Source organism: Bos taurus, chromosome 16 (assembly GCF_002263795.3).
Source record: "Bos taurus isolate L1 Dominette 01449 registration number 42190680 breed Hereford chromosome 16, ARS-UCD2.0, whole genome shotgun sequence".
Classification (NCBI taxonomy): domain Eukaryota; kingdom Metazoa; phylum Chordata; class Mammalia; order Artiodactyla; family Bovidae; genus Bos; species Bos taurus.
In genome coordinates, this window is record NC_037343.1 from 50,982,962 (window position 1) to 51,003,574 (window position 20,613).

The window sequence follows — 20,613 nt, forward strand, 5'->3', positions numbered from 1 at the left end:
GTTCAATCACTGGGTTGGGAAGATCCCCAGAAGGAGGAAATGGCAACTCACTCCAGTATTCTTGCCTGGAAAACTCCATGAACAGAGGAGCCCGGTGAGCTACAGTCCATGGGGTCGCACAGAGTCGGACACGACTGAGTGCACACACTGCAAGTGAATGATACTTGTTTACCGTTCTCTTCCTGAGAGTCACGATGTCGCATTACCATTTTTCTGTGACCACAAAAGTTCGAAGAATAATTTGCTTGAACTTCAGCAGGTTTGAGGCCGAACCTCAGGATTCAATGTGTTTAAAAACCTTCGCAGGCGAGCCTGAGTAAGCACTAACAGTCATCCCTGGTCTTCGCACAGCTGAAAATCCTGCGGTAACCGCTCTTCCCGCCCCGCTCCGTAAGCAAGATTCGTCTCCTTTTAGGAAGATTCAGGGTCTTGCCCCGGGGTCACGGGAGCGGGGAGAGAAGACACAGTCACGACCACCCAACCAGGCTGGTCCAGACACCTGCCGGCTCCGAGCCTCCGCCCCTAGAGTTGTCACCAGCCTGCGCCAAGGCCGGAAGTGACGCGCAGCGCGCTCCCGGCACTCTTCAGGGCGGGAGTCGGCGGCGGGGACGCGTCTTAGCTAGTCATCAGCCCGGCGCCGACGCAGGAAGTGACGACATTACTGTCGCGCGCCGGGCGCTGTTTTTTCTCAGGCTCCGGGACCGGCGGCGGCGGCGGCGCAGGGGTAAGTGGAGGCGGGGCGGGCCGGGCAGGGGCCACGGCGCGACCAGCTCACTCGATCTCTCCGGTCCCGGCGGGCCTCGGGCGCGTGGACCGGGCTGGGCTACACTCCTCGCCTCCCCGGCCCATCTCGCTCTGCGCGGAACTCGGAGTCGCGGAGGCGGCGGGCCCAGGCGTTCCCCGAGCTAACTCCAGCCCGGCCGAACCCCGGGTTAGCACGACTGAAACTCCAAAACCGGGCCCCGCTGCCTGGTTTGCGAGCGCGCCCTTCGAGTCCTTCACTCCAGACCTCCCCTAATCTTGTGATGGGGCTGCCGCCGTCAAATGGGCCAGTGGCCCACGCGGCCCAGGTGGTCTTTCAAATAAATTCTGACGGCGAGAACAGTTCTCGGTGAGTGCCAGGTACCTAACTACGAGCTTTACCTGGGAGATCTCACTTAATCTTCTGTGATACCGTCACACAGGTGGTTTTCTTACCGTTTACAGAATGAGGTGAAGTAACTTTCCCTAGACCGTACAGGAATGACAGAAAAGAGGTTGGAATACAAGCAGTCGCTTTCCGCGACCCATCACTCTTTTTTTGAAACCTTTCCCCCCGCCCCTTATTTTCCATTGTTAAAAATCAGAGTATAGTTGATTTACAATGTTGTAAATGTTAATATTTCTACTGTACAGCAAAGTGATTCATTTATATATATATACACACACGCACACACACACGCATGTTTTTAATATTCTTTTCCATTATGATTTATCACAAGAAATTGAAAATAGTTCCCTGTGTTGTACAGTTGGATTTGGCTGTTTATCCATCGTATATATACTAGTTTGCATCTGCTCATCCCAAAGTCCCACTCCATCTCATTTCCATCCTTCCCCCTTGGTAATCCCCAGTCTTTTGTATATGTCTGTGAATCTGATTCTGTTTCATAGATAAATTCACTTGTGTCATATGTTCGAGTCCACATACAAATGATATCATAAAGTATTTGTCTTTCTGACTTCACTTAGTATGATAATCTCTAGGTCATCTATGTTGCTGCAAATGGCATTTCATATCTTTTTTTATGGCTAAGTGGTATTCCTGTGTGTGTGTGGCATGTATAGGTATATATACCACATCTTTATCCGGTCATCTGTCAGTACACATTTAGATTGTTTCCATGTCTTGGCTGTTGTGAATAGTGCTGCTATGAACATAGAAGGCACATGTATAACTTTCTTAATTATAGTTTTGTCTGGATATATGTTCAGGAGTGGGATTGCTGGGTCATAGGGTAGCTCTGTTTTTAGTTTTCTGAGGAGCTTCCATACTGTTCTCCATAGTGGCTGCAGAAATTTACATTCCCACCAACAGTGTAGGAGGGTTCCCTTTTCTCCACACCCTCTTCAGCATTTATTTGTTGTCGTTCAATCACTCAGTCATGTCTGACTCTTTGCGACCCTATGGACAGACATGCCAGACTTCCATGTCCTTCACGATCTCCCGGAGCTTGCTGAAACTCATGTCCATTGAGTTGGTGATGCCATCCAACCATCTCATCCCCTGTCATCCCCTTCTCCTCCTACCTTCAATCTTGCCTAGCATCAGTCTTTTCCAATGAGTCGACTCTTTGCCATTAACAATTTTCAAAATAAATGAACCAATAATGATGGCCATCCTGACCAGTGTGAGGTGATACCTCATTATATTTTTGATTTACATTTCTCTGATAATTAATGATGTTGAGCATCTCTGCATGTGCGTATTATTCATTTGTATTTCTTCTTTGGAGAAATGTCTATTCAAGTCTTCAGTCCATTTTTCGATTGAGTTTTCTGGTTTTTCTTATTGAGTTGTGTGAGGTGTGTGTATATTTTGGAAATTAAACCCTTGTCAGTCACATTGTTTTCAGATATTTTCTCCCAGCCCATAGGTTGTCTTTTTGTTTTGTTCATCATTTCTCTGCTGTGTAAAAGCTTGTAAGTTTGATTAGGTCCCATTTGTTTAGTTGTTGCCTAGGAGACTTACTAAGGAAACATTAGTACGATTTGTGTCAGATATTGTTTTGCCTATGACGTCTTCCAGGAGTTTTAGAGTGTCATGTTTAAGTTTTATGTTTAAGTCTTTAAGCCATTTTGAGTTTATTCTTGTGTATGGTATGAGGATGTGTTTGAATTTCATTGATTTATATTCAGCTGTCTAACTTTCCCAGCACCACTTGCTGAAGAGATTTTTTTATCCATGATATATTCTTGCCTCCTTTGTTGAAGATTAATTGACCATAGGTGTGTGGGTTTATTTCTGGCATAGCTCATCCCTCTTAACAAAGATTTCTACTGAAGCGCTCAAAAGTGGTGAGGCAGAAGTGTCCAGGAACAGCGTAGCATCAAACCATAGCTTGCTGTGTCCTGAAGCAGTTTGAATTCTTGTCTTTTTGCAGTGTTTTAACTCAAATGGGTGATGAAAAGGACTCTTGGAAAGTGAAAACTTTAGATGAAATTCTTCAGGAAAAGAAACGACGGAAGGAACAAGAGGAGAAAGCAGAGATAAAACGCTTAAAAAATGTAAGCTATGTTTTTTAAGTAAGTGTTTTTATTTTAAAGGAGATTTAATTTCTTTGCCCTCATTTTTCCATTAGAACAACGCTTCTTCGGTGAAGTTCTTTTGTACTTCCAAATGTCTCAGGTGAGCCCAAAATCTATTCTAAAAATTAACAAAAACATTCAGATGCTCAGTTTACTTTGAAGACAGATTGATAACTTACTAAAAAGCTGCATATAGATGACCACAGCTACATGGAAAACAAAGTATTTTGAACCTAAAATCATTAGTGCAGTTGAACTAATTTTTCTCATTTCATCATTATACTCATGATACCATTTCCAAGTATTTTTTACTATAGTAGGAAGTTGCCTTGAAATTAATGTTTTACACCTTTCTTGGTTTACCTAATAACATAGGAAAAGTTTAGTAATTTAATGAGGAGCATTGAAAGAAATACCTCTTCTTTAAGATTAGCAACAGACTTTTCTTACGTATTTATGAGATTATTGCAAATTATTTGGTGTATGAAGTATTCTTTAAGGCTCAGTTTTGTCTCATATAAACAACTAACATACTTGGCATAGAGTCTAATGTCCCTTTACATCTATGCTGGTTTTAATTTCTCAGGTTCTGGTTTACAGAGTTATTTGTAATTCTGATGTCATGGGATTTGAATGAAAGTTTTTTAGATTTTATCACATTGGTCATATGAAAAAGTGTGTATGAAAGTTGGTTTTGGGATTTTGGCAAGGTTTGCATCTTATTAAAAATAGGCTTATCTGTAAGGAAAAGTACTCTCTCCTTGCTTCTTAGTCTGATGACCGGGATTCCAAGCGGGATTCCCTTGAGGAGGGGGAGCTGAGGGACCACCGCATGGAGATAACAATAAGGAACTCGCCGTACAGAAGAGAGGACTCCATGGAAGACAGGTGAGCAGGGTGTAGCCCCGAGGAGCTTGCAGGCTGCAGGTGCGCTCACATCTGGCTGTGTGTGACCCTTATGGCCCTTCTCAGTGTGATTTTGTAAGTTGGAGGTCACCACCTCCATGGAAATGAGCCTTGTGTGGTGTCAGGTAACAGCTCCCCACTCTGCTTAGGAGAAGTGTGAGTGTGTGCTCCTTTCTTTGTGATTGCTCTTCAGTGAAGTCAGCACAACTCACATAGTACATTTAAGGAATTGGGTGTTTGTGATGATTTCTATACGTACTGTCTAAAATTATCTACAAATAAACCAGAGTTGCTGCTGAAAGATACTTGAGCGAGGCCTAGGAGAAACAGAAACAGAAGCAGTCCTGCCAAAGCTGCACCTCTGACATTTCTTCCTATGCTGTGGCTTCTCCTCGCTTTTTTTCCCTTCGTGTCCATCATCAAACAGTCAAAAACACTATAACGAGAAATTAAGGCTAAAAGGTATAGACTGTGTATTCTCCCAAGGTTTTGGTTTTATACTCAGTTGGGAATATGAAATGACCTTTTGAGGTCATTAAGTTTGACTAAAATTGTGGGACCTTCTTTTTTAACAGCTTTTTTAAGTGAGAGACTGCACAGATTTAATGTATGCAGTTTGATAAGTTGTTATACACGATCAAGATAATTAACACTGCATGTCTGTCACACCCTAGAGTTTCCTCAGAGAGCATTTTTGTTCCGTATAACACACTGATTTCCACTGTATTTTCCATCTGAATCTGTGTTTAGTACACAGTTTGGGCTTAAGTTTCATAATCGTTGTTATTAAAGTCAATAAGTCATGTCTGGCTCTTTTGCGACCCCAGCGGACTATAACCCACCAGGCTCCTCTGTCCTTGGTATTTCTCAGGCAAGAATACTGGAGTGGGTTGTCATTTCCTTCTCCAGGGGATCTTTACTACCCAGGGATAGAGCACATGTCTCCTGCATTGGCAGGCACATTCTTTACGGCTGAGCCACCAGGGAAGCCTGAGTGTCATAATGAGCACAGTCTTTGAGGTGATGGTTGAGGCTCTCCTTTATGTTCTGAACCCTTCCCTTCCCTGGGCTGGGGAGACTCCCTGATGCCCTGGTGCTCCCTACTTCCCTCTCAGGTGACATAATGCCATGGTGTCTCATTGCAGAGGAGAGGAAGATGATTCTTTGGCTATCAAACCACCCCAGCAGATGTCTCGGAAGGAAAAAGCACATCACAGGAAAGACGAAAAGAGAAAAGAGAAACGTAGGCATCGCAGTCACTCAGCAGAAGGGGGTACAAAGCATTTGTTTCATTTTGTGTTGTGTTCAGATACGGTCTCCTTCCTACTTCATGATCTGCTACGTTCTTCAGAGCTCAGCTGAGAGAGAAGAGAATAAAATTTTAGCTAAAAGTATAAATTTATTATAGATCATTCTGAATAGATACTTCATTTTCCTTTTGGTGTGTTTTCCCCTCACTGCATTGTTCTGGGGAAGCTGGTCTGTGTCTTAATTCAGCGTGGGAAGGCCGCTCTTCAGTGCTCAATTGCTTTTAAGAAACAGATGCTTGATAAAGTCCAAGTAGTGAGTTTGCTGTCACACCAATATCGAGAGCTTCTTAGGGATATTGGGAAACTGAACCTGGGCCTGATGTAAATCTTGTTAAACGCAGGTGGCTAATGTGGTTTATAATGTGATGCAGAAACTAAAAGGAGTTAAGCTTTGTCCTGTGTTCTTTACAAAGGATGACTTTTTTAAAATCATGAGACTAATGTAGCCTAATCACAGTTTATTTAATACAGAAAATTGAGAAGATAGAGACCACAGTTCTGTTCAGTGATAATCACGTTATTTTTGTTTTTTTTTTCTTAACTTCACGCTTACTGCCTAGCGTTTTATGTCTTCATCTTTTTTCTTTTTTTTTTAAACAAAAGTCATGGTTGTTTCTCCAAGTCTTTTTTTTTTTTGGCTGCACTGGGTCTTCATTGCTACTCAGGCTTTCTCTAATTGCAGCAAGCAGGGGCTACTCTTTGTTGCAGTGCAGGTTTCTTATTGCAGGGGCTTCTCTTGTTGCAGAGCATAGGCTCTAGGACACACAGGCTTCAGTCTTTGAGGCACATGGGCTTAATTGCTCCGCAGCATGTGGGATCTTCCTGGACTGGGGATCAAACCCTTGTCCCCTGCATTGGTAGGTGGATCCTTAACCACTACACCACCAGGGAAGTCACTGATTAGATATTTTTTCTTTTTTTCACTGGGTATTGTTGAGTTTTGGAGGTTAAGTCTCCTCTCACGACACATGCTGTTTGCCCATAGGGAAGCACGCCAGAGTGAAAGAGAAGGAGCGGGAGCATGAGCGCCGGAAGCGGCACCGGGAGGAGCAGGACAAGGCTCGGAGGGAGTGGGAGCGGCAGAAGCGGAGGGAGCTGGCCCGGGAGCACTCGCGCAGGGAGAGGTAGGTGCCCTGATGACAGCAGAGAGGGCACGCAGGTCACACAGACGGGAACTGGGCAGGAAGCGGCCCAGAGGCTTGTCCTGAAGGGAGCGAGGGCTCCCTGCACATGGGGCTGCACATGTGAGGTGACAGAAGTTGACGAGGGGAACAAAAACCTGTGCACCGAGGCTGCTCAGGTGCCCAGGAGCCCGGCTGAGCGGGTGAGAGAATGTGGTCCTGACTCAAGGCAGAGTCCCCGACTCAGCTTCTGAGGTGGTCCCTCAGGGAAGGATACTGCTGGAGGGAGCTGGGAGTCTAGGAGGAGCTGAGAGGTGAAGAGTGAAGGTTTGGGCCAGACCTGCAACAGCGGGGGAAGGAGAGTAGGGGGGGTGGTGGCCATTAGGGGTCGGGGGGCTGTCCACACCCTCAGACGACGTCCATGTGAGGGTGGTAAGGGACAAGCCTGGGGCGAGGCGGGCTAGGCCGCTGTCCCATCCCGGTGGAGCCATCCTGGAGGCGGCCCGTCCCTGCGTGTGCACCTGTGGCACAGCGAGGAGGGGCTTCGCTGTGGGTGACTTGCCGCCTGCTTGGCCGGTGGGTGTGCACCAGGCGCCTGCTCTGTTCTAGGGACCTTGTCCAGGAAGACTGACCAACAAGGCATATTGCTTAGGGTTCTCAGGGGTTACAATAGAAGTAGACTCGGGTTCTTCCAAACAAACAAACAAAAAAGACAAAGAAACCCCAAAGGCCCTGAAATGGCCAGGAGCTAGGACACCAGCCTCTGGTGCTTTTGTCTCCAGGGGCCTCTCTGTGGGCTCAGAGTCCCAGAGGAATATCTGTTAACCCAAGTCTGTCCTACATGGCCGAGGCGTGACCCCTAGGCTACCTCTGTGTCCTGTGGTCATTTCCAGGGAGAGCTTGGGAGCTGGGCTGCTCTACAGGAGGGGAGTAGTAGGGTGGAAGGTGTGGACATTCCCAGCAGCTAGGGCCCCACAAAAGGCAGGGAAGGCAGGTGTGAGAAGGGTCTATGTTTGCAGTGCTCTGTCCAGTGTGGTAGGGGCACACAGCTATGCAGACACAGTAGTGACCCCAAGGAATCCATGCTTGAAAATAAAGAGAAGCACATGGAATGGTGCAGCAGTGGCCACACTGTACAAGGCGAGCTCATAGGGTTAGCCTCACAGTCACTGAATGGCAGCAACTGGGAGGAAAGGTTGGAAGGCATGGTTGCTGCAGGACATTGTCTAGAATGTCCAGTGTTCAACAGAGAGCTCTAAGACAAATAGGATTTAACCCCTTCTAAGGAAGAAAAACATCATAGAAACAGTGTGTTCCAGACTTGGCGACGTAGAAGCATGGAACTTGAAGATGGACATCGTGCCTTCTAATGACAGCGAGGAAAAGGTTGAAGAAAAGCTGAGGGACAGCGTCTATGGGACCAGCATGTGCACAGTGGTAGTCTTGGAAGGAAGGGGGAACAGCTGAAACTGTCCCAAATTTGATGAAAAATATTTATCTACATATCAGAGAAGCTCAGTGAACCCCGAATAGTATAAGTACAAAGCAACAGTTGTACCAGGAAAACCAATGGGAAATTGGGGAAGGGCAGGAATGCTGGTAGCCCAAAATTCTGTGTGCGTCACAGCCTGCCTCCCAAGTGAGGGCAAGTGAGCAGAGGCTCTCTGCCAGCAACGTGGGCATTCTGGGGAGTGCTTAAGGACAACCTTCAAGCTGAGCAGAAATGACACCAGAAGAAAAGGCTAGCCCTGGGCGTGGCTGAATTGCAGGTTGGGACAAAAGCCCCTGTAAACATGCTTCTTCTCCCATCTTGTCTGAATTACTACAAGAGACACAGGATTGCATAAAACAATGATTAAAACACTGTGTGGTCAAGTAGCCATAATGTGTATAAACTGCAGGAGGAAACGGGAGTGGGGGCTGTATGTGAACAAGATCTGCATTTCCTGGAGCTTAATCTCATGAGATGCACACTGCAATCTCTAGAGCAACTTCTAAAAAGTAGTAAATAGAGGAATTAAAATGATTTGCTCAAAATCCCCATTTAAACCCCAAATGGGTAACTGCCTGGTAGTCCAGTGATTAGGACTCCCTCTTCTGCCACAGGGGGCCTGGTTTTGATCCCCGGTTGGGAAATTAAGATCCTGCACGCTTCATGGTGCAGCCAAAAAAGAAACCATCCCAACTGGGAGAAAGAGAGAAACCAAAAAACAAGACAAAAGAAGGTGGGGGTACGGGGGGCAGCAGCTGTATCCATAGTTACATTCAGTGTGAGATGAGTCTCTGCACCAAACATGGGAGAGCCTGTCAGACAGAAAACAAGATCCAGCTGTGTGCTGTGTCAGAGGGACATCTTAGAGTTGGAGACAAAAGTAGGTTGAAAGTAAAGGAGGAGGACTTTGTTGGAGGTCCAGTGGGTAGGATTCCATGCTTCCAATGCAAGGGGCACAGGTTCGATCCCTGGTCATGGAACTAGGATCCCACACCCCACGTGGCAGCCAGAAAATGAAATGATGGGAAAGGATGGCCCATGCACACGACAACAGTAAAAGGGCCTGAGTGGCTACACTGACGTCAGACAAAATGGATGTTACAAAAGACACTGGAGGTAGAGACCCTCATGACGACATAAATGCAGAGCAGGAAGATGCGACCAGGGTAAATGTTTTGGCACCTGGTGTTGGACCCCAACCTGACACAACTGAAGGCAGTCCATTGACTCTGGGTGGAAGCATCGGGGTCCCATGCCAGTCATCAGTAGTAAAGCTGGAGAAAATCAGCAAGGATGTAGACAATTTGGAAGATGCTACCAGCCAAACGTCCTGACAGGTGGGCACAGCGGTGCAGCTGCAGGACACACGTCTGAAAGCTTCTAGGATGTGTTTCCACAAAACTCCAAGCTGTGTGAGGGGTCTCAGAAGAACTGAGGCTGAACAAAGTGTGCCCTCTTATCACAGAAGAGTTCAATTAAGGTTCGCAACGGAAAGAAACTGGGCCAGGTGGGGTATCCTCAGATGTTTGAAATCCAACAACCCATTTCTGAAAAACCTATGGCCAGCACAAGAAACGATGAGGAAAAATACAAACTATTTGACTTTTTTTTTTTTTTTAACAGCTCAGCTTTTTATTCAATGTGTTACTAAAGAGATTTAGTCAAAAAGACCAAAGCCCATGTCATCATCAGACTCTTCAGATTCTTCTTTCTTTGCTTCTACTTTCTTCTCCTCAGCTGGGGCAGCAGCAGTGGATGGGGCAGGACCTCCTGCTGGTGCAGCACCGGCCGCTGGGGTGGGTCCACCAGCCCCCACATTGCAGATGAGGCTCCCGATGTTGACATTGGCCAAAGCCTTTGCAAACAAACCTGGCCAGAAAGGCTCAACATTTACACCGGCTGCTTTAATGAGGGCATTGATCTTATCCTCCATGACCGTCACCTCATCATCGTGCAGAATGAGGGCAGAGTAGATACAAGCAAGCTCGGAGACGGAGGCCATGGTGCGAGCGAGTGCTAGGTGGGGGCTGCCGAGCGCGGTGCTAGTCGCCGGATGAAGTGAGGGCCTCACCCCAAAACAGCCTTAGCTTCCTCGGAAGAACCAAGCACCTTAGCGGCAGCGGAGGAAAGAGCTTGACTTTTTATTTTTGAGGGCTGAAAAATGCGTACAACTTGTGGGATCTTAGTTCTCTGATAGGGATCGAACCCAGGCCCCACCAGTGAAAAGTGCCCAGTCCTAATCACTGGACCGCCAGGGAACTCCCTGGAAATGTTTTGAACTAAATGAGAATAGAAGCAGTATATCAGAACCTAGGGCTGTGGCTACCATTTTGCTTAAAGTGAAGTGTTTTGGCTGTAAACACCTAAACCAGATCCCTGCATGGGGCTATGGCTCCCTTCCTTTCCTTAGATGGAAGGCCCAGGAAGACTTGCCTTCTAGTAGAAGTGGATTAAAACTATGCACACCTGGGGAAAGCCCTGGTGTGTCTCAGAGCATCAGCTGAGCAGAATGACCAAGTGGGGTTTCAGCCCTAGGCAGTTACCTCCTTGGACCAGAACTTTCCTCTTGGCCAGTTGTTAAGGATGGGGTTAACAGGACTCGAGTTCTGGTTTTTAAAAGCCCTTTGTGGGCTGAAAAACCCAGTTCAGTTCAGTTCAGTCGCTGAATCGTGTTGGACTCTGCACCCGACGGATTGCAAAATGCCAGGCTTCCTTGTCCATCACCAACTCCCAGAGCTTGCTCAAATTCATGTCCATCCAGTCAGTGATGCCATCCAACCATCTCATCCTCTGTTGTCCCCTTCTCCTGCTGCCTTCAGTCTTTCCCAGGTCTTTTCATCCTGTCAGCTCTTCCCATCAGGTGGCCAAAGGATTGGAACTTCAGCTTCAGCATCAGTCCTTCCAATGAATATTCAGGACTGATTTCCTTTAGGATTGACTGATTTGCTCTCCTTGCAGTCTAAGGGACTCTCAAGAGTCTTCTCCAATACCATAATTCAAATGCATCAGTTCTTTAGTGCTCAGCTTTCTTTATGGTCCAACTCTCACATCCATACATGACTATTGGAAAACCATAGCTTTGTCTAGACAAACCTTTGTTGGCAAAGTAATGTCTCTGCTTTTTAATATGCTGTCTAGGTTGGTCATAGCTTTTCTTCCAAGGAGCAAGCATCTTTTAATTTCATGGCTACAGTTACCATCTGCAGTGATTTTGGAGCCCCCCAAAATAAAGTCTCACTATTTCCACATTTTCCCCATCTATTTGCCATGAAGTGATGGGACCGGATGCCATGATCTTAGTTCTTTGACTGTTGAGTTTTAAGCCAACTTTTTCACTCTCATCTTTCACTTTGATCAAGAGGCTCTTTAATTCTTTGCTTTCTGCCATAAGGGTGTTCTCGTCTGCATATCTGAGGTTATTGATATTTCTCCTAGCAGTCTTGATTCCAGCTTGAGCGTCATCCAGCCCAGCATTTCACATGATGTACTCTGCATATAAATTAAATAAGCAGGGTGACAGTATACAGCCTTGGAATACTCCTTTCCCAATTTAGAACCAGTCCGTTGTTCCATGTCTGGTTCTCACTGTTGCTTCTTGACTTGCATACAGATTTCTCAGGAGACAGGTGAGGTGGTCTGGTATTCTCTCTTGAAGAATTTTCCACAGTTTGTTGTGATCCGTATAGTCAAAGGCTTTGGTGTACTCAATAAAGCAGTAGTAAATGTTTTTCTGGAACTCTTGCTTTTTCAATAATCCAGCGGATGTTGGCAATTTGATCTCTGCTTCCTCTGCCTTTTCTAAATCCAGCTTGAACATCTGGAAGTTCTTGGTTCATGTACTGTTGAAGCCTCGATTGGAGCATTTTGAGCATTACTTCCCTAGCATGTGAGATGAGTGCAATTGTATGGTAGTTTGAACATTCTTTGGCATTGCCTTTCTTTGAGATTGGAATGAAAACTGACCTTTTCCAGTCCTGTGGCCACTGCTGAGTTTTCCAAATTTGCTGGCATATTGAGTGCAGCACTTTGACAGCATCATCTTTTAGGACTTGAAATAGCTCCACTGGAATTCCATCACTTCCACTAGCTTTGTGTGTAGTGATGCTTCCTAAGGCCCACTTGACTTTGGACTCCAGGATATCTGGCTTTGGTGAGTCATCACACCATCGTCGTTATCTAGGTCATTAAGATCTTTTTTGTATAGTTCTGTGTATATTGCCACTTCTTAATATCTTCTGCTTCTGTTAGGTCCGTGCCATTTCTGTCTTTTATTGTGCTCATCTTTGCATGAAATGTTCCCTTGTTATCTCTGATTTTCTTGAAGAGATCTCTAGTCTTTCCCATTCTGTTGTTTTCATCTTTTTTTTTTTGCATTGATCACTGAGGAGGCTTTCTTATCTCTCTGTGCTATTCTTTGGAACTCTGCATTTAGATGGGTATATCTTCCCTTTTCTCCTTTGCCTTTCACGTCTCTTCTTTTCTCAGCTATTTGCAAGCCCTCCTAAGATAACCATTTTGCCTTTTTGCATTTCTTTTTCTTGGGGATGGTCTTGATCCCTGCCTCCTGTAGGATGTCACAAACCTCCATCCATAGTTCTTCAGGCACTCTGTATGTCAGATCTAATCCCTTGAATCTATTTGTCACTTCCACTGTATAATTGTAACGGATTTGATTTAGGTCATACTTGAATGGCCTAGTGGTTTTCCCTACTTTCCTCCATTTAAGTCTGAATTTGGCAATAAGGAGTTCATGATCGGAGCCACAGTCAGCTCCAGGTCTTGTTTTTGCTGACTGTATAGAGCTTCTTCTTCTCTGGCTGCAAAGAATATAATCAGTCTGATTTCAGTATTGATCATCTGGTGATGTCCATGTGTAGAGTCTTCTCTTGTGTTGTTGGAAGAGGCTGTTTGCTATGATCAGTGCATTCTCTTGGCAAAACTCTGTTACCCTTTGCCCTGCCTCATTTTGTACTCTAAGGCCAAACTTGCCTCTTACTCCAGGTATCTCTTGACTCCCTACTTTTGCATTCCAGTCCCCTAGGATGAAAAGGACATCTTTTTTGGTGTTAGTTCTAGAAGGTCTTGTAGGTCATCATAGAACCATTCAACTTCAGCTTCTTCAGCATTAGTGGTTGGGGCATAGACTTGGATTACTGTGTTATTGAATGGTTTGCCTTGGAAACGAACAGAGCTCATTCTGTCATTTTTAAGACTGCACCTACATTCTGTATTTAACTTATATGAAGAGTACATCATGCAAAACGCCGGGTTTTATGAAGCACAAGCTGGCATCAATATTGCTGGGAGAAATACCAATAACCTCAGATATGCAGATGACACCACCCTTACGGCAGAAAGTGAAAAGGAGCTAAAAAGCCTCTTGATGAAAGTGAGAGTGAAAAAGCTGGCTTAAAACTCAGCATTCAAAAAACAAAGACCATGGCATCCAGTCCCATCACTTCATGGCAAGTAGATGTGGAGACAGTAGAAACAGTGACAGACTTTATTTTCTTGGGCTCCAAAATCACTGCAGATGGTGACTGCAGCCATAAAATTAAAAGACACTTGCTTCTTGGAAGAAAAGCTATGACCAACCTAGACAGCATATTAAAAAGCAGAGATACTTCTTTGCCAACAAAGGTTCTTCTAGTCAAAGCTATGGTTTTTCCAGTAGTCATGTATGGGTGTGAGAGTTGGACCATAAAGAAAGCTGAGCACTGAAGAATTGATGCATTTGAACTGTGGTGTTGGAGAAGACTCTTGAGAGTCCCTTGGACTGCAAGGAGAGCAAATCAGTCAATCCTGAAGGAAATCAGGCCTGAATATTCATTGGAAGGACTGATGCTGAAGCTGAAGTTCCAATCTTTTGGCCACCTGATGGGAGGAGCTGACAGGTTGGAAAAGACCTGCATGCTGGGAAAGATTGAAGGCAGCAGAAAGGGACAACAGAGGATGAGATGGTTGGATGGCATCACTGACTCGGTGGACATGAGTTTGAGCAAGCTACGGGATTGGTGATGGACATCCATTTCTTCTAAGGGATTCTTGCCCACAGTAGTAGATACAATGGTCATCTGAATTAAATTCTCCCATTCTTGTCCATTTTAGCTCACTGATACCTAAAATGTTGATGGTCACCCTTGCCATCTCCTGTTTGACCACTTCTAATTTACCTTAATTCAGGGACCTAACATTCCAGGTTCCTACGCAATCTTGTTCTTTACAGCCTCCAACTGTGTACCTCCATCGCCAGTCACATCTGCAACTGGGTGTAGTTTTCGCTTGGGCTCCTTCACTTCATTTTTTCTGGAGGTGTTTCTCCACTCTTCTCTAGGTGCATGCTGGGCACCTACCGGCCTGGGGAGTATATCTTTCACTGTTGTATCTCTCTGCCTTTTCATACTGTTCATGGGGTTCTCAAGGCAAGAATACTGAAATGGCTTGCCAGAGGGATAGTTTATAAATGCAGCAAAAAGCACTGAGGGCCAAAAAGAAAGCTTCCGGTTTCGGGGGTGAGAAAAGATTTGGTGTGCTCCTGTTCCAGGGACCGCCTCGAGCAGTTAGAGAGGAAGCGAGAACGGGAACGCAAGATGCGGGAACAGCAGAAGGAGCAGCGGGAGCAGAAGGAGCGGGAGCGGCGGGCCGAGGAGAGGCGCAAGGAGCGGGAGGCCCGGCGGGAAGGTGGGTGGGGCCCCTGAGGTGGATGGAGCCCGGGAGTTGGGCGAGGCGGAAGGGTAGGGGAAGGCTGAAGGAGGGCAAGGTGGGCGGGGGCGAGCGAGAGGGCTAGGTGATGCTGCAGGTCCCGGGGTGTGAGCTGTGCACCCTGGATAGCCATGTCTGGTGTCCACCTCCCTAATGCCCAGTGGGTGATAGGCCTGGGCTTGAGGAGGTGGGTTCTGTCCCCTGCCTTTGACCAGTAGAGAGCAGTCTAGAATGCCCACGTGGGTCCTCTGGTGGCTTCCTGGACTCCTTCCCGGGCTGTAGGCATGTGTGCGCCTAGAGGAAAAGGGGACTGCCCCCAGCCCCTGTGCTGTTCTTGCGCAGTGTCTGCACATCACCGGACCGTGAGAGAGGACTACAGCGATAAGGTGAAAGCCAGCCACTGGAGCCGTAGCCCACTCCGGCCTCCTCGAGAAAGGCTTGAGCCGGGGGACAGCCGGAAGCCAGGTAAGGCCGCACAGCGCCTGCGGACCCAGCACAGGGTGGTCTTTGCTAGGGGGACACCTGAGTTCAGAGACTGATGCTTCACAACATCACAGGGTGCTGCAGTACCTGTGTGTGTGATGGGCTATTTGTGTAAGTTCATGCGCTGGAGGATTTGAAGACTTGTCTTCCTCCCAAGTGTCTGTAGATGAGCTGGTCCTCTTATATGAGAAGCACCATCTAATGTTTTATTTTAAAACATTGCCCCATATTCACCTTCAATGGTTTATTTTATAAGTGAAAGAAGAGAAAGTGGAAGAGAGAGACCTGCTGTCCGACCTGCAGGACGTCAGCGACAGCGAGAGGAAGACCAGCTCCGCTGAGTCCTCGTCAGGTGACTGCTCGCCCGGCCCTGCCCAACTCAGCCACCACAGGGCGGGCCCCAAGTTCACTGCTGCCTGTTTTCTTCCTAAAGCGGAGTCGGGGTCAGGTTCTGAGGAGGAGGAAGAGGAGGAGGAGGAGGAAGAGGGGAGCAGCAGTGAGGAGTCAGAGGAGGAAGAGGAGGAAGAGGAAGAAGAGGAGGAGGAGGAGACTGGAAGCAACTCTGAGGATGTGTCTGGACAATCAGCCGGTGAGCTCGAGCCTGAGGCTTAATGTGATAGGAGCTTAGAAGTTACACAACAATAAAGTCTAAGTAAACAAATATCCATCTTGAAAATGCCTTGCTGACTGGGACCTCGTGAGACCCCCACTGATCATGTGAGGGCCCTTTGCTACCTCTTGTAGAGGGTCTTAGCTGACACCTGTTTCTCTTGCAGAAGAAGTGAGTGAAGAAGAAATGAGTGAAGATGAGGAGCGAGAGAATGAGAACCACGTCTTGGTTGGTGAGAAGCCCCCAAGTGGTGGTTCACCTCTTCCTCGTCCACCTCTGACCAGGGTGCTTGACCCATGTCAGAGTTGTGGTGGGACCGTGACCCACAAATAACCCTTGTCTGTGGCACGTCCCACCCAGAAGCCACAGGGGCACCCAGCTGCTATGTCCAGGACCCAGCTGCTGGTTCCCTGGCCACCCTTCTGGGGGCTGCTCGGCCTGGACATTGGGACAGGAGCTAGAAAACACCAGCTGGGCTCTGACCACAGACCAGTCACTGGCCTGGGACTTTGTGGCCTCTGCCAACAGCCAGGCCAAGGCCTTGGGCCACTGGACACCAATTCTGGGCCAGCCTTCTCAGACGACTGGTCATTAGCTCACAGTGGTCCCAGCCTGGCCAGTGGCCCCAAGACACAGCGCCCTCTGTCCAGGGCAGTGGGACACAGTGTGTCCTGGCCCCTGGAGGCGGTCGTGCTCATATTCCCCCCCCAGAATGGGTGGGGGTTGTGACACTGTCTGTCTCTGGTTCTGAAATTGGGTTTAATTTCTGAAGTTCCAGAGTCACGGTTTGACCACGATTCTGGAGAGAGTGAAGAGGGGGAAGAGGAGGCAGGTGAGGGCACCCCCCAGAGCAGCGCCCTCACCGAAGGGGACTTTGTGCCTGACTCTCCAGCCCTGTCACCCATCGAGCTCAAGCAGGAGCTGCCCAAGTACCTGCCCGCCCTGCAGGTGAGGAACCTCCTCTTTGTTGCCCATGGATGGGGCTGGTGGCTGGGAGCAGAAGCTGCGTCCTCACTGTGGGGGTCTATCCCTGGCCAGGCCTGGCCCCTAGCCTCCGACATATCCCTTGTCATGGTCTGGTCTCTTGTCCAGTAGGCTTGCTGGAGGACAGCTCATGCAACTGCAGCCAGGACTCCCACAAGGGGCCCCTGCATAAGAGTCAGGCCACCTCGTGTGCAGTCAGCTCTGCAGTCACTTCTGCCTCGGCCTGGGCAGATGGGCCCTTGACCTTCCTTGCCTTATTGCCCTATGGGGGTCAGAGGGCAGTGGTGCATATCGCCCTGCAATTCAGTAACCAAAGTGCTGCAGGGAGGGACTTGGGGGAGGGGCAGGTCCCAAGAGGGTGAGGGCCCAAGGTGCACTGAGGGTGCCACTGCTCCTGAGGGCTGCTGCGCCAGCTGAGGGTGCAACACAGAGGGTCCCTGCTGTCTTGGCATCATCTTAGGATCAGTGGCTGGAGGTGTCTCGGGGGGCCAGTGCCCAGGGCCAGCTATTGGATAGAGGGCGCCTGCTCACTGAAGGAGCAAGCAGAGGCTGAGAAGATTATTGCTCCCAGGTCCTGCCTGAGCACCATCTGGGCCTCTGGAGATGTCTAGTTGAGGCTTTGCTGTGGGCTGTGAACCTGGCTACCATGCCCTCACTCTGGTGCCTCCCCTAGGGCTGTCGGAGTGTGGAGGAGTTCCAGTGTCTGAACAGGATTGAGGAAGGCACCTACGGGGTTGTGTACAGAGCAAAGGACAAGAAGACAGGTGGGACGCAGCCCAGGGTGGTACCCCACAGGGAAGGGGGTGTGGGGCATGGACCAGGTGGCCCAGAGTGCCAGCCAGCACCACAGGCCCCTGGCTGTGTACAGGGCCCTGTCACCTTCAGTGTCAAAGTCATTGGGCGTGGTTCCTTCTGATCCCAGGGATCACCCTTCCCCTGGTGCTGGCCCTCATGGGGCCTCACCTGGCTGGTGCACACCTGAGCAGCTGGCTCTTGGCACCCACAGAAGTCAGCCTGACCAAGAAGCCCTGTGCTGCTTGTGAGTATGGAGTTCACCAGGCCAGGCCTGGAGTGACAGCACCTAAGCAGATGTGTGCCCGGGGGCCAGGGCCTCAGAGATGGAGGCGGTCCAAGCTCTGAGCCCCCAGGGAGGCCAGTTGACCACGTCCTGTGATTCTAGGGGACAGCCATAAATGGGAGCTTGTGGGTAGAAGAAGGTCTCCTCAGTGTCTGTCTTCCGGTAACTTACTTTTCAGATGAAATTGTGGCTCTAAAGCGACTGAAAATGGAGAAGGAGAAGGAGGGCTTCCCAATCACATCACTGAGGGAGATCAACACCATCCTCAAGGCGCAACACCCCAATATCGTCACTGTCAGGGTGAGGCCCATGCACCTCTGCCCACAGGGCCCCCAGTGCTGCGCCCCTAGTGGCCATCACACTTGGGGGGGTCCCTGCTGTGTCACCGGGTGTCCGGCCCTGGGATCTCACGTCTCTTGGGAGCGCTGGTGGCAGCAGGGCTGGCTGGGGCCCTGACCCCTCAGACCTGCTGTTGTTTCCTAGGAGATCGTCGTGGGCAGCAACATGGACAAGATCTACATCGTCATGAACTACGTAGAGCATGACCTCAAGAGCCTCATGGAGACCATGAAGCAGCCTTTCCTGCCAGGTGGGTCCCAGTCAGTCCCATGGGGTGGCCCTGGACCCACATCCCCTGAGGGATGTCCCACCCTCGGGCTGTTTGGGCGGGGGTGGGGGGGCTGCTGACCTTGAACTGTGACCCTATCCCACTGGTTGCACATATTCTGGAATGGCCAGTGGCTGCCACAGCGGCGAGTAGCCAGGCACCAGCCCTGTGCTGCCCGTTGCCACAGGGGAAGTGAAGACACTGATGATCCAGCTGCTGCGCGGAGTGAAGCACCTCCACGACAACTGGATCCTGCACCGAGACCTCAAGACGTCCAACCTGCTGTTGAGCCACGCAGGCATCCTCAAGGTGAGCCCTGCCCGGCGGCTGGGAGCAGAGCAGCTCCCAGCCTCGAGCCGTCTGCAGCCCACCCTCTCCCCTCACAGGTGGGGGACTTCGGGCTGGCACGGGAGTATGGGTCCCCTCTGAAGGCCTACACCCCAGTGGTCGTGACGCTGTGGTACCGAGCCCCTGAGCTTTTGCTTGGAGCCAAGGTGAGTGTGGGTATTCCAGAGCCCCCGGGGCATGCCAGCCCTCAGCCCCCTGAGCACTCCCTGACTCCTCCCTGACCCCCAGGAGTACTCCACAGCCGTGGACATGTGGTCAGTGGGCTGCATCTTTGGGGAGCTGCTGACTCAGAAGCCGCTATTCCCTGGGAAGTCAGAAATCGATCAGATCAACAAAGTGTTCAAGGTAGGTGCCCACTGGGGGCAAGTGCAGGTGCCCGGGCCGGGCCACCCTTCCCTGCACGACCCGAGTGTCTTGAGACGCTCCCTCTTGTAGGACCTCGGCACCCCCAGTGAGAAAATCTGGCCTGGCTACAACGACCTCCCAGCTGTCAAGAAGATGACCTTCACCGAGTACCCCTATAACAACCTCCGCAAGCGCTTCGGGGCTCTGCTCTCAGACCAGGGCTTTGACCTCATGAACAAGTGCGTCCTGCCCTGCGCCCCGCCCCTGCCCACCTTGGCCCTGCCCCCAGGCTGCCTCACTGGTGGCACATAGCACCTTTTTCTCCCAGGTTTCTGACATATTTCCCTGGGCGGAGAGTCAACGCAGAAGATGGCCTCAAACATGAGTATTTCCGTGAGACCCCCCTCCCCATCGACCCCTCCATGTTCCCCACATGGCCGGCCAAGAGCGAACAGCAGAGGGTGAAGCGAGGCACCAGCCCACGACCTCCAGAGGGAGGTCTGGGATACAGCCAGCTGGTAAGGGGTGGGCAGGAGCTGGGGAGAGGAGTCCGCGAGGCAGGGCTGGCCCGGCCCGGGCCCTACATGCCACTGTGTCCGCAGGGCGACGATGACCTGAAGGAGACCGGCTTCCACCTCACCACCACAAACCAGGGGGCCTCGGCTGCGGGCCCGGGCTTCAGCCTCAAGTTCTGAGGCTCCCAGCTGACCTGGACCCACCCTGGGGAGCACCGACCGCGCAGGCGCTGGAGGCGGTGTCTGGGTCCAGATTGTGGACCAGGGCACCACTGCCACAGGGCTGCCACGGGTACAACCTCAAGTCTTGGACTGCTGGCCTCGTGGGGTTTTCCACGTTTTCTTTTTATTTTATCTTGGCTTGTAAATTTGTAGGATTAAATCACATTTTCCTTGTTGTGGGAGGAAAGGCTGTACTTTTTCATATGACTTGGACTTGCCCTGTGAGGGGAGGATGGGCATTGGTATCCCCACACACTTGGCCACGGGAGGGCCATGCCGGGCGGTCATTGCTGGGACTGGGACCAGAGCTGTGGAGATTTTTGTAGTTTTTAAATCTTCAGGCTGCTGCTGGGGCACCTTCCTGCTCCTCAATGCAGGGCCCCAGAACCAGGCATGTGAACTCTCAGCCACAGTGGGTTTTTGTACAAGGTTGTTTCTGTGTTTTAAGATGTAGTAAAATATTCTTGGAGGAAAGGTCTGGTATATCCTTCTTTGAGCGGCTAGTCCTGTGCTGGATCCTGAGCTAGTGCTCCCTGGGGGTGCGGGGATCCTGGGCCCCCACACTCTTGATAGAAGTGGGGGATAAAGGGTGGCCTCCAACC

General features: G+C 49.5%; 1 protein-coding gene and 1 pseudogene across 8 annotated transcripts; one reads left to right on the top strand and one right to left on the bottom strand.

The window, feature by feature from the left end:
- Positions 1–644: 644 nt before the first annotated feature.
- Positions 645–20,485, top strand: CDK11B (cyclin dependent kinase 11B). 8 transcript variants are annotated; one of them, XM_059875255.1, is made up of 20 exons: positions 645–1,111; positions 3,144–3,267; positions 4,061–4,176; positions 5,340–5,467; positions 6,490–6,628; positions 14,662–14,798; positions 15,162–15,284; positions 15,559–15,654; positions 15,736–15,891; positions 16,079–16,144; positions 16,685–16,860; positions 17,570–17,660; positions 18,153–18,274; positions 18,458–18,563; positions 18,769–18,890; positions 18,968–19,075; positions 19,158–19,274; positions 19,365–19,513; positions 19,603–19,792; positions 19,877–20,485. In XM_059875255.1, exons 1-20 carry the CDS (start codon positions 1,026–1,028, stop codon positions 19,967–19,969), a joined length of 2,445 nt encoding a protein of 814 aa, XP_059731238.1. In that variant the 5' UTR covers positions 645–1,025; the 3' UTR covers positions 19,970–20,485. The 8 variants fall into 8 exon arrangements, with proteins under 8 accessions (XP_059731238.1, XP_059731240.1, XP_024831847.1 ...); XM_059875257.1 differs by having other exon boundaries at positions 5,340–5,437; XM_024976079.2 differs by having other exon boundaries at positions 645–724.
- Positions 9,721–10,253, bottom strand: LOC100295775 (large ribosomal subunit protein P1; annotated as a pseudogene).
- Positions 20,486–20,613: the final 128 nt, after the last annotated feature.